The sequence below is a fragment of the Oncorhynchus masou genome, chromosome 16, assembly GCF_036934945.1.
Source record: "Oncorhynchus masou masou isolate Uvic2021 chromosome 16, UVic_Omas_1.1, whole genome shotgun sequence".
NCBI lineage: Eukaryota > Metazoa > Chordata > Actinopteri > Salmoniformes > Salmonidae > Oncorhynchus > Oncorhynchus masou.
Genome location: NC_088227.1, coordinates 6,871,773 through 6,893,266, shown reverse-complemented (window position 1 = coordinate 6,893,266; position 21,494 = coordinate 6,871,773). Strand labels below are relative to the sequence as shown.

General features: G+C 45.3%; 1 protein-coding gene across 2 annotated transcripts in view; it reads right to left on the bottom strand.

Moving 5' to 3' along the window:
- Positions 1–21,494, bottom strand: part of LOC135557382 (serine/threonine-protein kinase MRCK beta-like) — a 143,302-nt gene that overhangs the window by 80,225 nt on the left and 41,583 nt on the right. For both annotated transcript variants that reach the window (XM_064990602.1, XM_064990603.1), the window contains exons 4-7: positions 15,993–16,088; positions 13,894–14,042; positions 8,560–8,653; positions 1,831–2,031 (exon numbers count right to left, since the gene is read on the bottom strand). In XM_064990602.1, coding sequence (XP_064846674.1) covers positions 1,831–2,031; positions 8,560–8,653; positions 13,894–14,042; positions 15,993–16,088 — 540 coding nt within the window. The remainder of the gene's footprint in view (positions 1–1,830; positions 2,032–8,559; positions 8,654–13,893; positions 14,043–15,992; positions 16,089–21,494) is intronic.

Sequence of the window (21,494 nt, the reverse complement as noted above, 5' to 3'; positions counted from 1 at the left end):
TCCATCACGTGGACTGGGATATGTTTCGTATTGCGTCAGACACCAATATTGACGAATACGCTGATTCGTTGTGCGAGTTCATTAGAACGTGCGTTGAAGATGTCGTTCCCTTAGCAACTATTAAAACATTCCCAAACCAGAAACCGTGGATTGATGGCAGCATTCGCGTGAAACTGAAAGCGCGAACCACTGCTTTTAAATCAGGGCAAGGTGACCGGAAACATGACCGAATACAAACAGTGCAGCTAGTCCCTCCACAAGGCAATCAAACAAGCTAAGCGTCAGTATAGAGACAAAGTAGAATCTCAATTCAACGACTCAGACACAAGAGGTATGTGGCAGGTTCTACAGTCAATCACGGATTACAAAAAGAAAACCAGCCCCGTCACGGACCAAGATGTCTTGCTCCCAGGCAGACTAAATAACTTTTTTGCCCGCTTTGAGGACAATACAGTGCCACTGACACGGCCTGCAATGAAAACATGCAGACTCTCCTTCACTGCAGCCGAGGTGAGTGAAACATTTAAACGTGTTAACCCTCGCAAGGCTGCAGGCCCAGACGGCATCCCCAGCCGCGCCCTCAGAGCATGCACAGACCAGCTGGCTGGTGTGTTTACGGACATATTCAATCAATCCCTATCCCAGTCTGCTGTTCCCACATGCTTCAAGAGGGCCACCATTGTCCCTGTTCCCAAGAAAGCTAAGGTAACTGAGCTAAACGACTACCGCCCCGTAGCACTCACTTCCGTCATCATGAAGTGCTTTGAGAGACTAGTCAAGGACCATATCACCTCCACCCTACCTGACACCCAAGACCCACTCCAATTTGCTTACCCCACAAATAGCTCCACAGACGATGCAATCTCAACCACACTGCACACTGCCCTAACCCATCTGGACAAGAGGAATACCTATGTGAGAATGCTGTTCATCGACTACAGCTCGGCATTTAACACCATAGTACCCTCCAAGCTCGTCATCAAGCTCGAGACCCTGGGTCTCGACCCCGCCCTGTGCAACTGGGTACTGGACTTCCTGACGGGCCGCCCCCAGGTGGTGAGGGTAGGCAACAACATCTCCACCCCGCTGATCCTCAACACTGGGGCCCCACAAGGGTGCGTTCTGAGCCCTCTGCTGTACTCCCTGTTCACCCACGACTGCGTGGCCACACACGCCTCCAACTCAATCATCAAGTTTGCGGATGACACAACAGTGGTAGGCTTGATTACGAACGACGAGACGGCCTACAGGGAGGAGGTGAGGGCCCTCGGAGTGTGGTGTCAGGAAAATAACCTCACACTCAACGTCAACAAAACTAAGGAGATGATTGTGGACTTCAGGAAACAGCAGAGGGAACACCCCCCTATCCACATCGATGGAACAGTAGTTGAGAGGGTAGTAAGTTAAGTCATTAATCAAATGTTTGGAATATGTAGCACTTATTGCTGGCCAATAGATTCAGAAAAGGAGGTAGGAAAAGCATATGCGAGTTGCTAGCTGTCACTAAGGCAGTTTGGATGCTGATGACACACAAGCTAAATTCACTAGATTGTGGCAAGCTAGTCACTCGGGCCCCCTCACTTTGTCCTGACTCAGAGGTAGGCAACACGCTGGTCCTTAAACACAGATCTAAGACCAGGTTTCCCTACACATACCTGTGACCCAATTCTCTTGCATGGCATCCTATCCTTGCTTCCTTTCCTTGTTTTTAGGAATGGACACAAATGTGTGAAAGCATAGACTTTGAAGGCCCACTTTCCGCTTCACATCACCACATTGTCGCAACAAACTAAACTTTAAAAAAATGTCAGCCAGTTTCCTCAACTTTACCTCGTGGTTCATGATCTTGCCGTAGGTCTCCACCAGGGACTCTGCATAGAAGGGCGTCTCCCCGTAGAGCATCTCGTACATACAGACCCCCAGGGACCACCAGTCACACTCTGGGCCGTACTTCCCCATGCCGTCCTCCATGGCCTGCAGGATCTCAGGGGAAATGTAGTCCGGAGTGCCTACAGCCACAGACGACTGGACCTAGAATAGGAGAGGAGAGAGGTAGGGAACTACAAATGAGGGGTGGAATTGAAGGGTTGTCAGAGAAGCACGATTTAACATTGTACTTGTAAAGAGGTCCTGCTGTGATGAAATCAAAAGGGTTTGGGTGTGTATAATGAGACCCTATTTAAGTATTAAAAACCCAGTTTGTGTTTGCTCTGATATGAGGGTTCAAATACAATCTGAAAAACCCACTACAGCCTTCAAGCACCTCATCAAGTTTAAACATTTAAATTTTAGATTTTTTTTAAAGCAAATCAAATTTAGTCTGTTACCTGTTGTATTCAGAGTATGTGTGTAGACCTTACAGTGAAATGCTTACTTACAAGCCCTTAACCAACAATGCTTTAAGTAAATATATACATTATTTTAAATAAAGTGTCAAGTAAAAAATAGAAAATAAAGTTAACAAATAATTAAACAGCAGCAAAATAACATGCAAGGCTATATACAGGGGGTACCGGTACAGAGTCAATGTTGAGGCTATATACAGGGTGTTATGGTACAGAGTCAATGTGGAGACTATATACAGGGGGCACCGGTACAGAGTCAATGTGGAGGCTATATACAGGGTATTACGGTACAGAGTCAATGTGGAGACTATATACAGGGGGTACCGGTACAGAGTCAATGTGCAGGGGCACCGGATAATAATGACACTATATGCAGGGGGTACCGGTACAGAGTCAATGTGCAGGGGCAACGGTTAATAATGAGACTATATGCAGGGGGTACCGGTACAGAGTCAATGTGCGGGGGAACGGGTTAGTAATAAGACTATATACAGGGGGTACCGGTACAGAGTCAATGTGCAGGGGCAACCGGTACAGAGTGGGTACCGGTACAGAGTCAATGTGCGGGGACACCGGTTAATAATGAGAGTATATACAGGGGGTACCGGTACAGAGTCAATGTGCAGGGGCACCGGTTAATAATGAGACTATATGCAGGGGGTACCGGTACAGAGTCAATGTGCAGGGGCACCGGTTAATAATGAGACTATATGCAGGGGGTACCGGTACAGAGTCAATGTGCAGGTACAGAGTCAATGTGGAGGCTATATACAGGGGCCGGTTAATAATGAGACTATATGCAGGGGGTACCGGTACAGAGTCAATGTGCAGGGGCACCGGTTAATAATGAGACTATATGCAGGGGGTACCGGTACAGAGTCAATGTGCGGGGACACCGGTTAATAATGAGACTATATGCAGGGGGTACCGGAACAGAGTCAATGTGCAGGGGCAACCGGTACAGAGTGGGTACCGGTACAGAGTCAATGTGCGGGGACACCGGTTAATATAATGAGAGTATATACAGGGGGTACCGGTACATGTAATTTGATTGATTGCTTCAATGTGCAGGGGACGGTTAATAATGAGGTGTCATGTAATTTTTATTGATTGTTAACTTTTATACTGTTAACAAACTGAGATTAGGAGCACTCCCTTTAAGAGTGTGCTCCTAATCTCAGCTCATTACCTGTATAAAAGACACCACTGGGAGCCAGAAATCTTTCTGATTGAGAGGGGGTCAAATACTTATTTCCCTCATTAAAATAGAAATCAATTTATACAATTTATGACATGCGTTTTTCTGGATTTTTTTGTTATTCTGTCTCTCACTGTTCAAATAAACCTACCATTAAAATTATAGACGGATCATTTCTTTGTCAGTGGGCAAACATACAAAATCAGCAGGGGATCAAATACTTTTCCCCCTCACTGTATATGTTAATCATAATTATTCACTGTTGGGTTTGCACCAGACATAGTGTTTTCCTAGATGGCCAAAAAGCTCAATTTTATTCTCATCTGACCAGAGCACCTTCTTCCATATGTTTGTGGAGTCTCCCACATGCCTTTTGGCAAACACCAAATGTGTTTGCTTATTTTTTTCTTTAAGCAATGGCTTTTGTTCTGGCCACTCTTCCGTAAAGCCCAGCTCTGTGGAGTGTACGGTTTAAAGTGGTCTTATGGACAGATACTCCAATCTCCGCTGTGGAGATTTGTAGCTCCTTCAGGGTTATCTTTGGTCTCTTTGTTGCCTCTCTGATTAATGCCCTTCTTGTCTGGCCCGTGAGTTTTGGTGGGCGGCCCTCTTGACAGGTTTGTTGTGGTGCCATATTCTTTCCATTTTTTAATAATGATTTAATGGTGCTCTGTGGGATGTTCAAAGTTTCTGATATTTTTTTAGAACCCAACCCTGATCTGTACTTCTCCACAACTTTGTCCCTGACCTGTTTGGAGAGCTCCTTGGTCTTCATAGTGCCGCTTGCTTGGTAGTGCCGCTTGCTTGGTGGTGCCCCTTGCTTAGTGGTGTTGCAGACTCTGGGGCCTTTTAGAACAGGTGTATATGTACTGAGATAATGTGACACTTAGATTCATGTGACTTCTGAAGGTAATTGGTTGCACCAGATCTTATTTAGGGGCTTCATAGCAAAGCAGGTGAATACATATGCACACACACCACTTTTCAATTTTTTTGAATTTATTGAAACAAGTAATTTTTTTCATTTCACCAATTTGGACTATTTTGGGCATGTCCATTACATGAAATCTAAATAAAAATCCATTTAAATTACAGGATGTAATGCAACAAAATGGGAGTTTTTCCTAAGGGGGATGAATATTTTTGCAAGGCACTGTAGTAGGGAATAGGGTGCCATTTGGGATGCAGGCCTTCTTTCCATTTTACACCCGCTGAAATTTCAGGGCGCTCGGCATATCACGTCATTTACTTTTTATTTACAGATGCTTGGTTTTTAAGAGGGAGACAAATCTTAATAAAAAATGAAGAGCTTGATTCATAGACAGATTACGCCACTCCTGAGCTACTTTGATTTTTAATCAAGTTTAATGGTAATTTTACACTGCATACACGGCTTGGACTGTCGTTAATCTTTGTGTAAGAAGTTTAGAGACTAAAGGCATATAGTCAGACCTTCAAGGAAAGATTCACCCATTTTGAATGATATATATTTTGGGGGCTTCTCTGAGCATGTTCTATCGATTCTCCGGGTCATTTCATGTGTATCATGAGCCCTTGTCGTTCACGCAGGCAGAAATACAGCTGGTACGACATAGCATTGTGATAAAGCCACTCTCACGAGAACAGAAGTTAATAGGAAGATGACTTTTAGAATGCAAAAATGTATATCGCACATGTCAGATTTCAATACTGGCCCATGTCAAAAAGGGAGACTGTATTTTCTTGAATGAGCCATTGATCCTTTTGTTTCTATGTTGTTACATGGAGAAATGTGTAATTTAACAGGAGGGTCCATCACATTTCTCCTATTGCATGGTGCTGCCCAGTGGCTCAGAGAGCAGAATCCTGAGTGGCTTTGTGGGAAATGTAGGAAACTGCAAAGTCAGAGGAAGCTTGGGGAGAGGTTTGAGCATCCTTGGAGGGTATTTTTACCATGCTGAGCGATGCTCCTCAGCTCGGCAACAATAACAACGGTGGTGGCTCCGTTTCCCCCTAAGGCAGATTCCAACTTTAAACAACACTGATTCAAAATATAATATACACTTACTGGCTAAACCTAAATTGAGCATATTTCTTGTTGTGAGTTAATCAGGTTCTGTGAAAAAGACACTAAGTGAAGCCCCCTATGACACCCAAATCGGATTATATAGCCACCATTACCATTTGAATCGACTAAAACTGGATGATGTTAGCTGTTGTGCAGTGTGAAACAGTGTGTGTGTGTGTCAACTGTTCTTTAGATATGCCCTCGTTGGTGAGCATCGGTCTAAAGTTGCTGTTGCTGCAGTAGGGTGAAGTTGCCCCTAGACGCTGATCGTGCATCGGTTTTGCATTTCCCCCACAAATGGTTAAGATTGGGGGAAGGGAAGCTGATCCTAGATCTGTTCCTAGGGAAAACTTCACCCGGAGTGCTGCTGCTGCAGTAGGGTGAAGTTGCCCCTTGACGAAGGGAAGCTGATCCTAGATCTGTTCCTAGAGAAAACTTAACCCGGAGTGCTGCTGCTGCAGTAGGGTGAAGTTGCCCCTTGACGAAGGGAAGCTGATCCTAGATCTGTTCCTAGAGAAAACTTAACCCGGAGTGCTGCTGCTGCATTAGGGTGAAGTTGCCCCTTGACGAAGGGAAGCTGATCCTAGATCTGTTCCTATGGAAAACTTAACCCGGAGTGCTGCTGCTGCAGTAGGGTGAAGTTGCCCCTTGACGAAGGGAAGCTGATCCTAGATCTGTTCCTATGGAAAACTTAACCCGGAGTGCTGCTGCTGCAGTAGGGTGAAGTTGCCCCTTGACGAAGGGAAGCTGATCCTAGATCTGTTCCTAGAGAAAACTTCACCCGGAGTGCTGCTGCTGCATTAGGGTGAAGTTGCCCCTTGACGAAGGGAAGCTGATCCTAGATCTGTTCCTAGAGAAAACTTCACCGGAGTGCTGCTGCTGCAGTAGGGTGCTGACGAAGGGAAGCTGATCCTAGATCTGTTCCTATGGAAAACTTAACCCGGAGTGCTGCTGCTGCAGTAGGGTGAAGTTGCCCCTTGACGAAGGGAAGCTGATCCTAGATCTGTTCCTAGAGAAAACTTCACCCGGAGTGCTGCTGCTGCATTAGGGTGAAGTTGCCCCTTGACGAAGGGAAGCTGATCCTAGATCTGTTCCTAGAGAAAACTTCACCCGGAGTGCTGCTGCTGCAGTAGGGTGTTCCTGACGAAGGGAAGCTGATCCTAGATCTGTTCCTATGGAAAACTTAACCCGGAGTGCTGCTGCTGCAGTAGGGTGAAGTTGCCCCTTGACGAAGGGAAGCTGATCCTAGATCTGTTCCTAGAGAAAACTTAACCCGGAGTGCTGCTGCTGCAGTAGGGTGAAGTTGCCCCTTGACGAAGGGAAGCTGATCCTAGATCTGTTCCTATGGAAAACTTAACCCGGAGTGCTGCTGCTGCAGTAGGGTGAAGTTGCCCCTTGACGAAGGGAAGCTGATCCTAGATCTGTTCCTAGAGAAAACTTCACCCGGAGTGCTGCTGCTGCATTAGGGTGAAGTTGCCCCTTGACGAAGGGAAGCTGATCCTAGATCTGTTCCTAGAGAAAACTTCACCCGGAGTGCTGCTGCTGCAGTAGGGTGAAGTTGCCCCTTGACGAAGGGAAGCTGATCCTAGATCTGTTCCTATGGAAAACTTAACCCAGAGTGCTGCTGCTGCAGTAGGGTGAAGTTGCCCCTTGACGAAGGGAAGCTGATCCTAGATCTGTTCCTAGAGAAAACTTCACCCGGAGTGCTGCTGCTGCAGTAGGGTGAAGTTGCCCCTTGACGAAGGGAAGCTGATCCTAGATCTGTTCCTAGAGAAAACTTCACCCGGAGTGCTGCTGCTGCACAAGGCTGTTACATTCAAAATGCGGCTTCTACTTGTGGTACTAGTTCTCTTTAAGATTGTTCAGGTCCTTGTTGTATGTAAATAATTAGAATCTACTGTAATCTCTCGTCATTGTAATTCTATAGTTGGAAGTATTTACTGTAAGCCACTCCTCATTTACCTGACTAAAGCGTTGACCTGACTAATCTCACCCTATCCCCTATAGACCCATTTCCCGGCCGTCATGAAGTAGCGAGCGCAGTTCATCATCAGAAACCTCTGTTTACCAAGCACGGGATACAATCACATGCAACTAGATTATCACATATGTCAGAGGAGGATTGATTACCTAGCAAGTTAGCGAGGTAAAAAAATCACAAATAGAGCCAGATAAAGCCAGAAGCAGTCAAGCTTGTTTTCATGGTCATCACCCACTCACTTAAGTTTGTCAAGGGCTTTAAATGTTAGCTATCATGCTACAGAGCTTTTTGGTACCGGGATGTGCATGCATCACCTGAACGTGACGCTTTCTTGTAAACAAAAAAGGGCTCTGATCAAAAGCAGTGTACTGTATATGGAAAAGGATGCCATTTGGGACACAGGGTCAGTCAGTGAGAAAAAAAAGCCTGAACTTCTGTATATTCAACTGCATTCTACGCTTGTGACGTGTTTTGAAGATGAGGCATAGCCTGTGGGGTTATGTCATTGTCACACGTGTACACGTGACACACACATACAGTAGTAGAAGCATAGTGATTTCCTGTCTATTGGAGCTAAAGGGGCTGGTATGTGTAGAGAAAGAGAGGCTTCAAGTTCTATGTGTCTAGAGAGCTTTACATTGCTCCAGGGGCACTGCACTGTAGGTGACCCAGTGCTGCATCCATCCTCCCTCAACCTGGAGCTGTACCCTTCATGTGTCTACCTGTCCATGGCGTACTACTACCGTGATGACCAGGCCCTGCAAAAACCAGTCCCACGAAGAGCTGAGAAGCTGATGATCTGTATTGTTTCCTAGCAGTGGCTCCCTCTGGAAGCAGTTTGCAGTGCCAGTGCTGTTCAGTGTGTTCTTTTAACCATGCTGTGTGTAGCTCCTCAGCTCGGCATCAAAATCATTGGTGGGGCAGCAAGTGGAGCGGTTTCCACCTGAGGCAGATTCCAACTTATTGGCTAAACCTGTGTGTGACTGACCGTGCCATCCTGCATCATCTTTAGGCAGGAGCCAAAGTCGGCCAGCCGGATGTGGCCGTTCATGTCTAGCAGCACGTTGTCTGGCTTGATATCTCTGGAGGAGGTAGAGAGAGAGAGGGGTAGAGAGAGAGGGGTAAAGAGAGAGACAGAAATGGTTAGGATTGGCCATGTGCGTCTCCTCTCCACCAATATATAGCCCTGTATATGATTGTGACATTGTCTTAAAGAGCACCTTAAAGTGCACCAGATAAAATGTACAGCTCAATACACACACACCCTCCCCTCAACATTTCTCTCCCGGGTGGCGATCTGAGCTGAACAGCTCGCCATTGTTCATCCACCGTCCCTCTCTCTCCCGTTCCCCCTCTACTCCCGCTCCCTGGCAGTGCCCTCTGTTGTACTAATCCTGGCACCATGCTGGGCACAGTGGGAACGGCATAAACACCTAAACGCAACAAGCACAATGCAAACTAATAGGCCACACACACACACACAATATCAATACACTGTATATGATTGTGTATTGATACACTCATTCACACAACCATTAGAGGAGAGAACAAACTAAGTGTAAGGTGGTGTTTGTCCTCTTCTAATTTCAGTTATTTTATCCTTTAAACAACTACCATGATGGTTGGAGCCATCAATTTTCCCATGAACCCTTTTACACCTGACAAGACTGAATCCAAACAATCCGAATTTGTTGATAAGGAAATCTGAAAATACTCTGGATACATTCAGTAACATGTTAAGAATATTCCTGGAAAATGTGGGATACAGTTGAAGTCAGAAGTTTACATACACCTTAGCCAAATACACTCACAATTCCTGACATTTAATCCTAGTAAATATTCCATGTCTTAGGTCAGTTAAAATAAAGTTCCTAAGAATGTGAAATGTCAGAATAATAGTAAAGAGAATTATTTATTTCAGCTTTTATTTCCTTCATCACATTCCCAGTGGGTCAGATGTTTACATACACTCAATTAGTATTCGGTAGCATTGCCTTTAAATTGTTTAACTTGAGTCAAACGTTTCAGCTAGCCATCCACAAGCTTCCCACAATAATTTGGGTGAATTTTGACCAATTTCTCCTGACACAGTTGGTGTAACTGAGTCAGATTTGTAGGCCTCCTTGCTCGCACACACTTTCAGTTCTGCTCACAAATTTCTATAGGATTCAGGCCAGGGCTTTGATGGCCACTCCAATACTTTGACTTTGTTGTCCTTAAGCCATTTTCCCACAACTTTGGAAGTATGCTTGGGGTCATTGTCCATTTGGAAGACCCATTTGCGACCAAGCTTTAACTACATGACAGATGTTGCTTCAATATATCCACATAATTTTCCTCCCTCATGATGCCATCTATTTTGGGTAGTGCACCAGTCCCTCCTGCAGCAAAGCACCCCCACAACATGATGCTGCCACCCCCGTGCTTCACGGTTGGGATGGTGTTCTTTGGCTTGCAAGCCTCCCCTTTTCTATCCAAACATAACGATGGTCATTATGGCCAAACAGTTCTATTTTTGTTTCATCAGACCAGAGGACATTTCTCCAAAAAGTACCATGTTGGTCCCCAAGTGCAGTTGCAAACCATAGTCTGGCTTTTTTATGGCGGTTTTGAAGCAATGGCTTCTTCCTTGCTGAGCGGCCTTTCAAGTTATGTCGATATAGGACTCGTTTTACTGTGGATATAGATACTTTGTACCGGTTTCCTCCAGCATCTTTACAAGGTCCTTTGCTGTTGTTCTGGGATCGATTTGCACTTTTTGCACCAAAGTACATTCATCTCTAGGAGACAGAACGCATCTCCTTCCTGAGCGGTATGACGGCTGCGTGATCCCATGGTGTTTATACTTGCGTACTATTGTTTGTACAGATGAACATGGTCCTTCAGGCATTTGGAAATTGCTCTCAAGGATGAATCAGACTGGTGGAGGTTTACCATTTTCTTCTGAGGTCTTGGCTGATTTCTTTTGATTTTCCCATAATGTCAAGCAAAGAGGCACTGAGTTTGAAGGTAGGCCTTGAAATACATCCACAGGTACATGTCCAATTGACACAAAGGATGTCCATTAGAATCTTCTAAAGCCATGACATCATTTTCTGGAATTTTCCAAGCTGTTTAAAAGCAGTCAACTTAGTGTATGTAAACGTCTGACCCACTGGAATTGTGACAGTGAAATAATCTGTCTGTAAACAATTACTTGTGTCAAAAACAAAGTAAATGTCCTAACCGACTTGCCAAAACTGTAGTTTGTTAACAGGAAATTTGTGGAGTGGTTGAAAAACGAGTTATAATGACTCCAACCTAAGTGTATGTAAACTTCCGACTTCAACTGTAGGTGCATAAGACCAAAACAATTAAAAGGGTTTGAAGGTGAGGACAAACTGGTGTCTCCAAGTGGCCACACACCTCTCCAAAGTGTGCACAGATCCTAAGCAATTTCAATGCACTTTTATGACTTGACAAAACGTTAACTCGAAGCTACTTTTTGAGCTCTCCTTGCTTTGCCGTTCAGGAACAACATGTAGTTGTTTCCCTTGGTACACAGCCCTGCATCCCCGCCATCACACAATTCCTGTAGTTGTTTACGCAATCCAAAAACGGTCCGTTATAAATCACAATATGGTTCAGGTTGCCATGATTTGAAAGCTTATTCTATTGCCAACATGAGCCGCTAAGTCATAAAATACGATCTTACAGTGTTAGGTTTTCACAAGGCAATTCAGAGAAACAGATCGCAATGTCGGTGCGGAGAGAAAGGAGTCAGGCATTCAGGTGCGTGCGCCGTGACACATTTTCTTCGCAATAATTGTGTTCAGAACAATGCCGTAATCCTGTAGCTGTGCATCAACATAGTGATCATAAACATTTACACTGTATTCAACAGGAGATTTATGAATTGGAAACGTGAAATGCATATTTGGACTCGCTTTCATGACATCAAAGATGTATTTATTATAATCGTCAACGTCTCATCTTTCAAAATACATTGAGTCATCTTCATTTTCAGCATTTCCCTCATTCAGACAACAAAAAAAAAAATGCAAAAGTTGTCCAATGACAGGGAGGGATGGGGACAACTTCCTGTCACGCGAGGTGCTCAAATTCAGAGCGGTTGTCAGTCTAAACCGCACTGTGAAACGCAGAGCCAGAGCTCTGACAATTACTGTACAGCCTCTACATTCCAATTTAAGGGCATATTAGTGCTCAAATCTGCCATTTTCACCCCGTGTACAGGTATGAGTTTAAAGGGTTAACAATCACTCGTAAACGTATTTCATTTCAAAACTTCACATTTCTCTTGATAACTGATCGGTAAAGTCAGTGAATCATTTTCGGTTTATAGTCGCAGCTCTAGTATGTGTGTTTGTTTTGGAGTGTGTGAGTCAGCAAGTGTGTCGGAGTGTGTCACAGAGAGAAAGTAGGCTTCCCCCAACACTTTAATTCTCTTGTTCTGTTGCTCCCACTCTCACACTTCATCTCTTTCTCCCTCTCTCATCGTTCCCCTTCTATCCCACCCTCCATCTCTTTCCCTCCCTCCATGGATTAATCTTGTGCCTCCGTTTCCCCCTGCAGTACATCACAGTCTAATTCCATTGTGGTCCCTGGCCCCTCCGGTGTTCCCAAATCTGAAAGGATGCCATAGGGGGAATAGCAATTTGCAGAAGGCTCCACTTAGCCCAATTGGAAAGCCTACTTTCGCCGCATTGTTGGCAATTACACGCATCTATCCCATTCAGATGGGTCGGGGCTAAGGGAAAAGGACTACAGATCGAAATGGTACCAGACCCTTCCTCTCTCTGGCTGTGGTCAAATTTCCTCCCCGTTCAGTTCTCCTCACAGATTCCCAAAGCATTAGACCAAATAAAATACAATTGTATTTGTCACGTGCCCGAATACAACCTTACAGCAAAATGCTTACTTACAAGGCTACATACAGGGGGTACCGGTACAGAGTCAATGAGGAGGCTATATACAGGGTGTTACGGTACAGAGTCAATGTGGAGGCTATATACAGGGTGTTACGGTACAGAGTCAATGTGGAGGCTATATACAGGGTATTACGGTACAGAGTCAATGTGGAGGCTATATACAGGGGGTACCGGTACAGAGTCAATGTGGAAGCTATATACAGGGGGTACCGGTACAGAGTCAATGTGGAAGCTATATACAGGGGGTACCGGTACAGAGTCAATGTGGAGGCTATATACAGGGGGTACCGGTACAGAGTCAACGTGGAGGCTATATACAGGGGGTACCGGTACAGAGTCAACGTGGAGGCTATATACAGGGGGTACCGGTACAGAGTCAACGTGGAGGCTATATACAGGGGGTACCGGTACAGAGTCAACGTGGAGGCTATATACAGGGGGTACCGGTACAGAGTCAACGTGGAGGCTATATACAGGGGGTACCGGTACAGAGTCAACGTGGAGGCTATATACAGGGGGTACCGGTACAGAGTCAATGTGGAGGCTATATACAGGGGGTACCGGTACAGAGTCAATGTGGAGGCTATATACAGGGGGTACCGGTACAGAGTCAATGTGGAGGCTATATACAGGGGGTACTGGTACAGAGTCAATGTGGAGGCTATATACAGGGGGTACCGGTACAGAGTCAATGTGGAGGCTATATATAGGGGGTACCGGTACAGAGTCAATGTGGAGGCTATATACAGGGGGTACCGGTACAGAGTCAATGTGGAGGCTAAATACAGGGGGTACCGGTACAGAGTCAATGTGTGGGGGGCACCGGTGTCGAGGAATTTGAGGTAATTATGTACATGTAGGTAAAGTTGTTAAAGTGGCTGAGCATAGATAATAACAGTAGTAGCAGCGTTTGCAATGCAAATAGTCTGTGTAGCCATTTGATTAGCTGGTCAAGAGTCTTATGGCTTGGGGGTAGAAGCTGTTTAGAAGCCTCTTGGTCTGTACCTAGTCTGTACCTGTTACAGATTCACCTCTCTTCAAACACTTCCAGAGAGAGATCTGCCTACTCTGTACCTGTTACAGATTCACCTCTCTTCAAACACTTCCAGAGAGAGATCTGCCTACTCTGTACCTGTTACAGATTCACCTTTCTTCAAACACTTCCAGAGAGAGATCTGCCTACTCTGTACCTGTTACAGATTCACCTCTCTTCAACACTTCCAGAGAGAGATCTGCCTAGTCTGTACCTGTTACAGATTCACATCTCTTCAACACTTCCAGAGAGATCTGCCTAGTCTGTACCTGTTACAGATTCACCTCTCTTCAACACTTCCAGAGAGAGATGTGCCATTCTATATATCGGTCACAGATACACTGACACACATCCCTCTTACCTGTGGACGTAGTGTTGTTGGTGTATAGAGTGGATGGCCAGCACCATCTCTGCCACATAGAACTTGGACATGTCCTCTGGGAGACGGTCCTCAAACTTACTGAGCAGGGTCAAGAGGTCACCGCCCACATAGTAGTCCATCACCAGGTACTACAGAGGAGAGACAGGTTATATTGTGTTAACACAGTGGTCCATCACCAGGTACTACAGAGGAGAGACAGGTTATATTGTGTTAACACAGTGGTCCATCACCAGGTACTACAGAGGAGAGACAGGTTATATTGTGTTAACACAGTGGTCCATCACCAGGTACTACAGAGGAGAGACAGGTTATATTGTGTTAACACAGTGGTCCATCACCAGGTACTACAGAGGAGAGACAGGTTATAGTGTGTTAACACAGTGGTCCATCACCAGGTACTACAGAGGAGAGACAGGTTATAGTGTGTTAACACAGTGGTCCATCACCAGGTACTACAGAGGAGAGACAGGTTATATTGTGTTAACACAGTGGTCCATCACCAGGTATTGCAGAGATAATGGCAAAGCAAAAAATCGATTCATACAAATAAAAAAGCTGAAATTTCACATTTACATAAGCATCTAGACCCTTTACTCAATACTTTGTTGAAACATCTTTGGCAGTAATTAGTCTCGAGTCTTCTTGGGTATGAATGAAAACAGGATGGACCTGAGCTCAATTGACAGTCTCATAGCAAAAGGGTCTGAATACTTACAGTGGGGAGAACAAGTATTTGAAAACCTTCAAAATCGGCAGTGTTTCCTACCTACAAAGCATGTAGAGGTCTGTGCTTTTTATCATAGGTACACTTCAACTGTGAGAGACGGAATCTAAAACAAAAATCCAGAAAATCACATTGTATGATTTTTAATTAATTAATTTGCATTTTATTGCATGACATAAGTATTTGATCACCTACCAACCAGTAAGAATTCTGGCTCTCACAGACCTGTTAGTTTTTCTTTAAGAAGCTCTCCTGTTCTCCACTCATTACCTGTATTAACTGCACCTGTTTGAACTCGTTACCTGTATAAAAGACACCTGTCCACACACTCAATCAAACAGACTCCAACCTCTCCACAATGGCCAAGACCAGAGAGCGGACATCAGGGATAAAATTGTAGACCTGCACACGGCTGGGATGGGCTACAGGACAATAGGCAAGCAGCTTAGTGAGAAGGCAACAACTGTTGGTGCAATTATTCGAAAATGGAAGTAGTTCAAGATGACAGTCAATCACCCTCGGTCTGGGACTCCATGCAAGATCACCTCGTGGGGCATCAATGACCACGAGGAAGGTGAGGGATCAGCCCAGAACTACACGGCAGGACCTGGTCAATGACCTGAAGAGAGCTGGGACCACAGTCTCAAAGAAAACCATTAGTAACACACTACGCCATCATGGATTAAAATCCTGCAGCGCACGCAAGGTCCCCCTGCTCAAGCCAGCGCATGTCCAGGCCCGTCGATAAAAATTACAGACCTCTACATGCTTTGTAAGTAGGAAAACCTGCAAAATCGGCAGTGTATCAAATACTTGTTCTCCCCAATGTATGTAAATAAGGTATTACTGTTTTTAATATTTAATAATTTTGCACAAAAAAAAACTTTTTTGCTTTATCATTATGGGGTATTGTGTATAGATTGTATTTTTCCTCATCAATCAATTTTAGAATGAGGCTGTAACGTAACAAAATGTGGAACAAGTGAAGGGGTCTGAATACTTTCTGAATACACTGTATACATAAACACAAACAGATACTACACACCCAGACAGACTAACACAAGTGTGTGTGTGTTGGTTCTTCTATCCTTGTGTGGAATTATAATCCCCAAATGTCCCCACAAGGATAGTAAAACAAGAAAAACAAACTCCCTTGTGGGGACATTTCCCACATCCCCATGAAGACAAAGGCTATTTTAGGTTCAGGGTTACAATTAGGGTAAGGGTTTAGTGGTTAGGTTTAGGAGTTAGGGTATGGGTTTGGGGTTTAGGTTAGGGAAAATAGGATTCTGAATGAAAATGTACTTTAGGTCCCCACGAGGAGAGAAGAACATCTTGTGTGTAAAGCTGTTACCAGGAAGTTGTCGTCCTGGAAGGCGTAGTGGAGGGTGGTGATCCACTGGCAGTCTCCGTTCACGAGAACGTTTCTCTCCTCGCGGAAACACGCCGTCTGTGTAGGAAAAAATGACGTCGAGGGGTCAGCTATGACATATTCCCTACTTTCATGCACTCAAGGGCGAGCATACACACAAACAAATGTGGATCAACAGAGAATTGGAAACAGTAAAACTATTTTTTAAATGTCAATTTCATACAGGTCAGTCTGAATGAGGTATTCCTGAAAAACCACATCTTTGACCCTCCTCCTCTCAGTCACTAAAAACCACATCTTTGACCCTCCTCCTCTCAGTCACTAAAAACCACATCTTTGACCCTCCTCCTCTCAGTCACTAAAAACCACATCTTTGACCCTCCTCCTCTCAGTCACTAAAAACCACATCAATGACCCTCCTCCTCTCAGTCACTAAAAACCACATCAATGACCCTCCTCCTCTCAGTCACTAAAAACCACATCAATGACCCTCCTCCTCTCAGTCACTAAAAACCACATCAATGACCCTCCTCTCAGTCACTAAAAACCACATCTTTGACCCTCCTCCTCTCAGTCACTAAAAACCACATCTTTGACCCTCCTCCTCTCAGTCACTAAAAACCACATCAATGACCCTCCTCTCTCAGTCACTAAAAACCACATCAATGACCCTCCTCCTCTCAGTCACTAAAAACCACATCAATGACCCTCCTCCTCCGTCACTAAAAACCACATCAATGACCCTCCTCCTCTCAGTCACTAAAAACCACATCAATGACCCTCCTCCTCTCAGTCACTAAAAACCACATCAATGACCCTCCTCCTCTCAGTCACTAAAAACCACATCTTTGACCCTCCTCCTCTCAGTCACTAAAAACCACATCTTTGACCCTCCTCCTCTCAGTCACTAAAAACCACATCTTTGACCCTCCTCCTCTCAGTCACTAAAAACCACATCTTTGACCCTCCTCCTCTCAGTCACTAAAAACCACATCAATGACCCTCCTCCTCTCAGTCACTAAAAACCACATCAATGACCCTCCTCCTCTCAGTCACTAAAAACCACATCTTTGACCCTCCTCCTCTCAGTCACTAAAAACCACATCAATGACCCTCCTCCTCTCAGTCACTAAAAACCACATCTTTGACCCTCCTCCTCTCAGTAACTAAAAACCACATCAATGACCCTCCTCCTCTCAGTCACTAAAAACCACATCTTTGACCCTCCTCCTCTCAGTCACTAAAAACCACATCAATGACCCTCCTCCTCTCAGTCACTAAAAACCACATCAATGACCCTCCTCCTCTCAGTCACTAAAAACCACATCAATGACCCTCCTCCTCTCAGTCACTAAAAACCACATCAATGACCCTCCTCCTCTGTCACTAAAAACCACATCTTTGACCCTCCTCCTCTCAGTCACTAAAAACCACATCTTTGACCCTCCTCCTCTCAGTCACTAAAAACCACATCAATGACCCTCCTCCTCTCAGTCACTAAAAACCACATCAATGACCCTCCTCCTCTCAGTCACTAAAAACCACATCAATGACCCTCCTCCTCCGTCACTAAAAACCACATCAATGACCCTCCTCCTCTCAGTCACTAAAAACCACATCAATGACCCTCCTCCTCTCAGTCACTAAAAACCACATCAATGACCCTCCTCCTCTCAGTCACTAAAAACCACATCTTTGACCCTCCTCCTCTCAGTCACTAAAAACCACATCTTTGACCCTCCTCCTCTCAGTCACTAAAAACCACATCTTTGACCCTCCTCCTCTCAGTCACTAAAAACCACATCTTTGACCCTCCTCCTCTCAGTCACTAAAAACCACATCAATGACCCTCCTCCTCTCAGTCACTAAAAACCACATCAATGACCCTCCTCCTCCCAGTCACTAAAAACCACATCAATGACCCTCCTCCTCCCAGTCACTAAAAACCACATCAATGACCCTCCTCCTCCCAGTCACTAAAAACCACATCAATGACCCTCCTCCTCTCAGTAACTAAAAACCACATCAATGACCCTCCTCCTCCCAGTCACTAAAAACCACAATGACCCTCCTCCTCTCAGTCACTAAAAACCACAATGACCCTCCTCCTCTCAGTCACTAAAAACCACATCAATGACCCTCCTCCTCTCAGTCACTAAAAACCACATCAATGACCCTCCTCCTCTCAGTCACTAAAAACCACATCAATGACCCTCCTCCTCTGTCACTAAAAACCACATCAATGACCCTCCTCCTCTCAGTCACTAAAAACCACATCTTTGACCCTCCTCCTCCGTCACTAAAAACCACATCTTTGACCCTCCTCCTCTCAGTCACTAAAAACCACATCTTTGACCCTCCTCCTCTCAGTCACTAAAAACCACATCAATGACCCTCCTCCTCTCAGTCACTAAAAACCACATCAATGACCCTCCTCCTCTCAGTCACTAAAAACCACATCAATGACCCTCCTCCTCTCAGTCACTAAAAACCACATCAATGACCCTCCTCCTCCCAGTCACTAAAAACCACATCTTTGACCCTCCTCCTCTCAGTCACTAAAAACCACATCAATGACCCTCCTCCTCTCAGTCACTAAAAACCACATCAATGACCCTCCTCCTCTCAGTCACTAAAAACCACATCAATGACCCTCCTCCTCTCAGTCACTAAAAACCACATCAATGACCCTCCTCCTCTCAGTCACTAAAAACCACATCAATGACCCTCCTCCTCTCAGTCACTAAAAACCACATCAATGACCCTCCTCCTCTCAGTCACTAAAAACCACATCAATGACCCTCCTCCTCTCAGTCACTAAAAACCACATCAATGACCCTCCTCCTCTCAGTCACTAAAAACCACATCTTTGACCCTCCTCCTCTCAGTCACTAAAAACCACATCTTTGACCCTCCTCCTCTCAGTCACTAAAAACCACATCAATGACCCTCCTCCTCTCAGTCACTAAAAACCACATCAATGACCCTCCTCCTCTCAGTCACTAAAAACCACATCTTTGACCTTCCTCCTCTGTCACTAAAAACCACATCAATGACCCTCCTCCTCTCAGTCACTAAAAACCACATCAATGACCCTCCTCCTCTCAGTCACTAAAAACCAAATCAATGACCCTCCTCTCAGTCACTAAAAACCACATCAATGACCCTCCTCCTCTCAGTCACTAAAAACCACATCAATGACCCTCCTCCTCTCAGTCACTAAAAACCACATCAATGACCCTCCTCCTCTCAGTCACTAAAAACCACATCTTTGACCCTCCTCCTCTCAGTCACTAAAAACCACATCAATGACCCTCCTCCTCTCAGTCACTAAAAACCACATCAATGACCCTCCTCCTCCCAGTCACTAAAAACCACATCAATGACCCTCCTCCTCCGTCACTAAAAACCACATCAATGACCCTCCTCCTCTCAGTAACTAAAAACCACATCAATGACCCTCCTCCTCTCAGTAACTAAAAACCACATCAATGACCCTCCTCCTCCCAGTCACTAAAAACCACATCAATGACCCTCCTCCTCTCAGTCACTAAAAACCACATCAATGACCCTCCTCCTCTCAGTCACTAAAAACCACAATGACCCTCCTCCTCTCAGTCACTAAAAACCACAATGACCCTCCTCCTCTCAGTCACTAAAAACCACAATGACCCTCCTCCTCTCAGTCACTAAAAACCACATCTTTGACCCTCCTCCTCCGTCACTAAAAACCACATCTTTGACCCTCCTCCTCCGTCACTAAAAACCACATCTTTGACCCTCCTCCTCCGTCACTAAAAACCACATCTTTGACCACCCTCCTCCGTCACTAAAAACCACATCTTTGACCCTCCTCCTCTGTCATCGACATAACCTGAAAGGCCACTCAGCAAGGAAGCAGCAACTGCTCCAAAACCGCCATTAAAAAAGGCCAGACTACGGTTTGCAACTACACATGGGGACAAATATCGTACTTTTTGGAGAAATGTCCACTGGTCTGATGAAAAAATAAATAGAACTGTTTGGCCATAATGACCATTGTTATGTTTGGAGGAAAAAGGGGGAGGCATGCAAGCCAAAGAGCACCATCCCAACCGTGAAGCACGGTTGACAGCATCGTGTTGTGGGGGTGCTTTGCTGCAGGAGGGACCGGTGCACTTCACAAAATAGATGGCATGAGGTAGGGAAATTATGTGGGTATATTGAAGCAACTTCTCAAGACGGGCTAATGTAAGTGCACATTTCACCTTCAGAGTTGAATTTATCAAACCTATCGCGTTGAACAAAGTGTTTTGTTGTTAGCTCTCCTCAAACAATAGCATGGCATTTTCTCACAGTAATAGCTACTGTAAATTGGACAGTGCGGTTATATTACCAAGAATTGAAGCTTTCAGCCGATATAAGACACATATGTACTGACATTTGTTGTTACTCTAAAATCTGCAATCTTGAAACAAGGCGCTGCATGATTTACAGTAGCAGAGAACTGTCTGACTGGGGTGGGGTCTTTGAACATTGTTAGGGCCTTCCTCTGACACTGCCTGGTGTAGAGGTCCTGGATGGCAGGCAGCTTGGCCCCAGTGATGTACTGGGCCGTACGCACTACCCTCTGTAGTGCCTTGCGGTCGGAGGCTGAGCAGTTGCCGTACTAGGCAGTGAAGCAACCAGTCAGGATGCTCTCGATGTTGCAGCTGTGGAACCTTTTGAGGATCTGAGGACCCATGCCAAATCTTTTTAGTTTCCTGAGGGGGAATAGGCTTTGTCGTGCCCTCTTAAAGACTGTCTAGTTTGTTGGTGATGTGGACACTACAGCCCCGTCAATGTGAATGGGCCTGCTCGGTCCTCCTTTTCCTGTAGTACACAATCATCTCCTTAGCCTTGGTTACGGTGAGGGATAAGATGTTATTCTGGCACCACACGGCCAGGTCTCTGACCTCCTCCCTATAGGCTGTCCATTCGTTGTCGGTGATCAGGCCTACCACTGTTGTGTCATCTGAAGACTCCAACACCATCAAGTTGTACCTGGCCACGGGTGAACAGGGAGTACAGGAGGGGACTGAGCATGCACCCATGAGGGGCTCCAGTGTTGAGGATCAGCGTGGCAGATGTGTTGCTACCTACCCTCACCACCTGGGGGCGGCCCGTCAGGAAGTGCAGGATCCAGTTGCAGAGGGGGGTGTTTAGTCCCCGGATCCTTAGCTTAGTGATGAGCTTTGAGGGCACTATGGTGTTGAACGCTGAGCTGTAGTCAATGAATAGCATTCTCACATAGGTGTTCCTTTTGTCCAGGCGGGAAAGGGCAGTGTGGAGTGCAATAGAGATTGCATCATTTGTGGACCTGTTTGGGCGGTATGCAAATTGGAGTGGGTCTAGGGTTTCTGGGATAATGGTGTTGATGTGAGCCCTTACCAACCTTTCAAAGCACTTCATGGCTACAGATGTGAGTGCTACAGGTCAGAAGTCATTTAAGCAGAACATATTGAT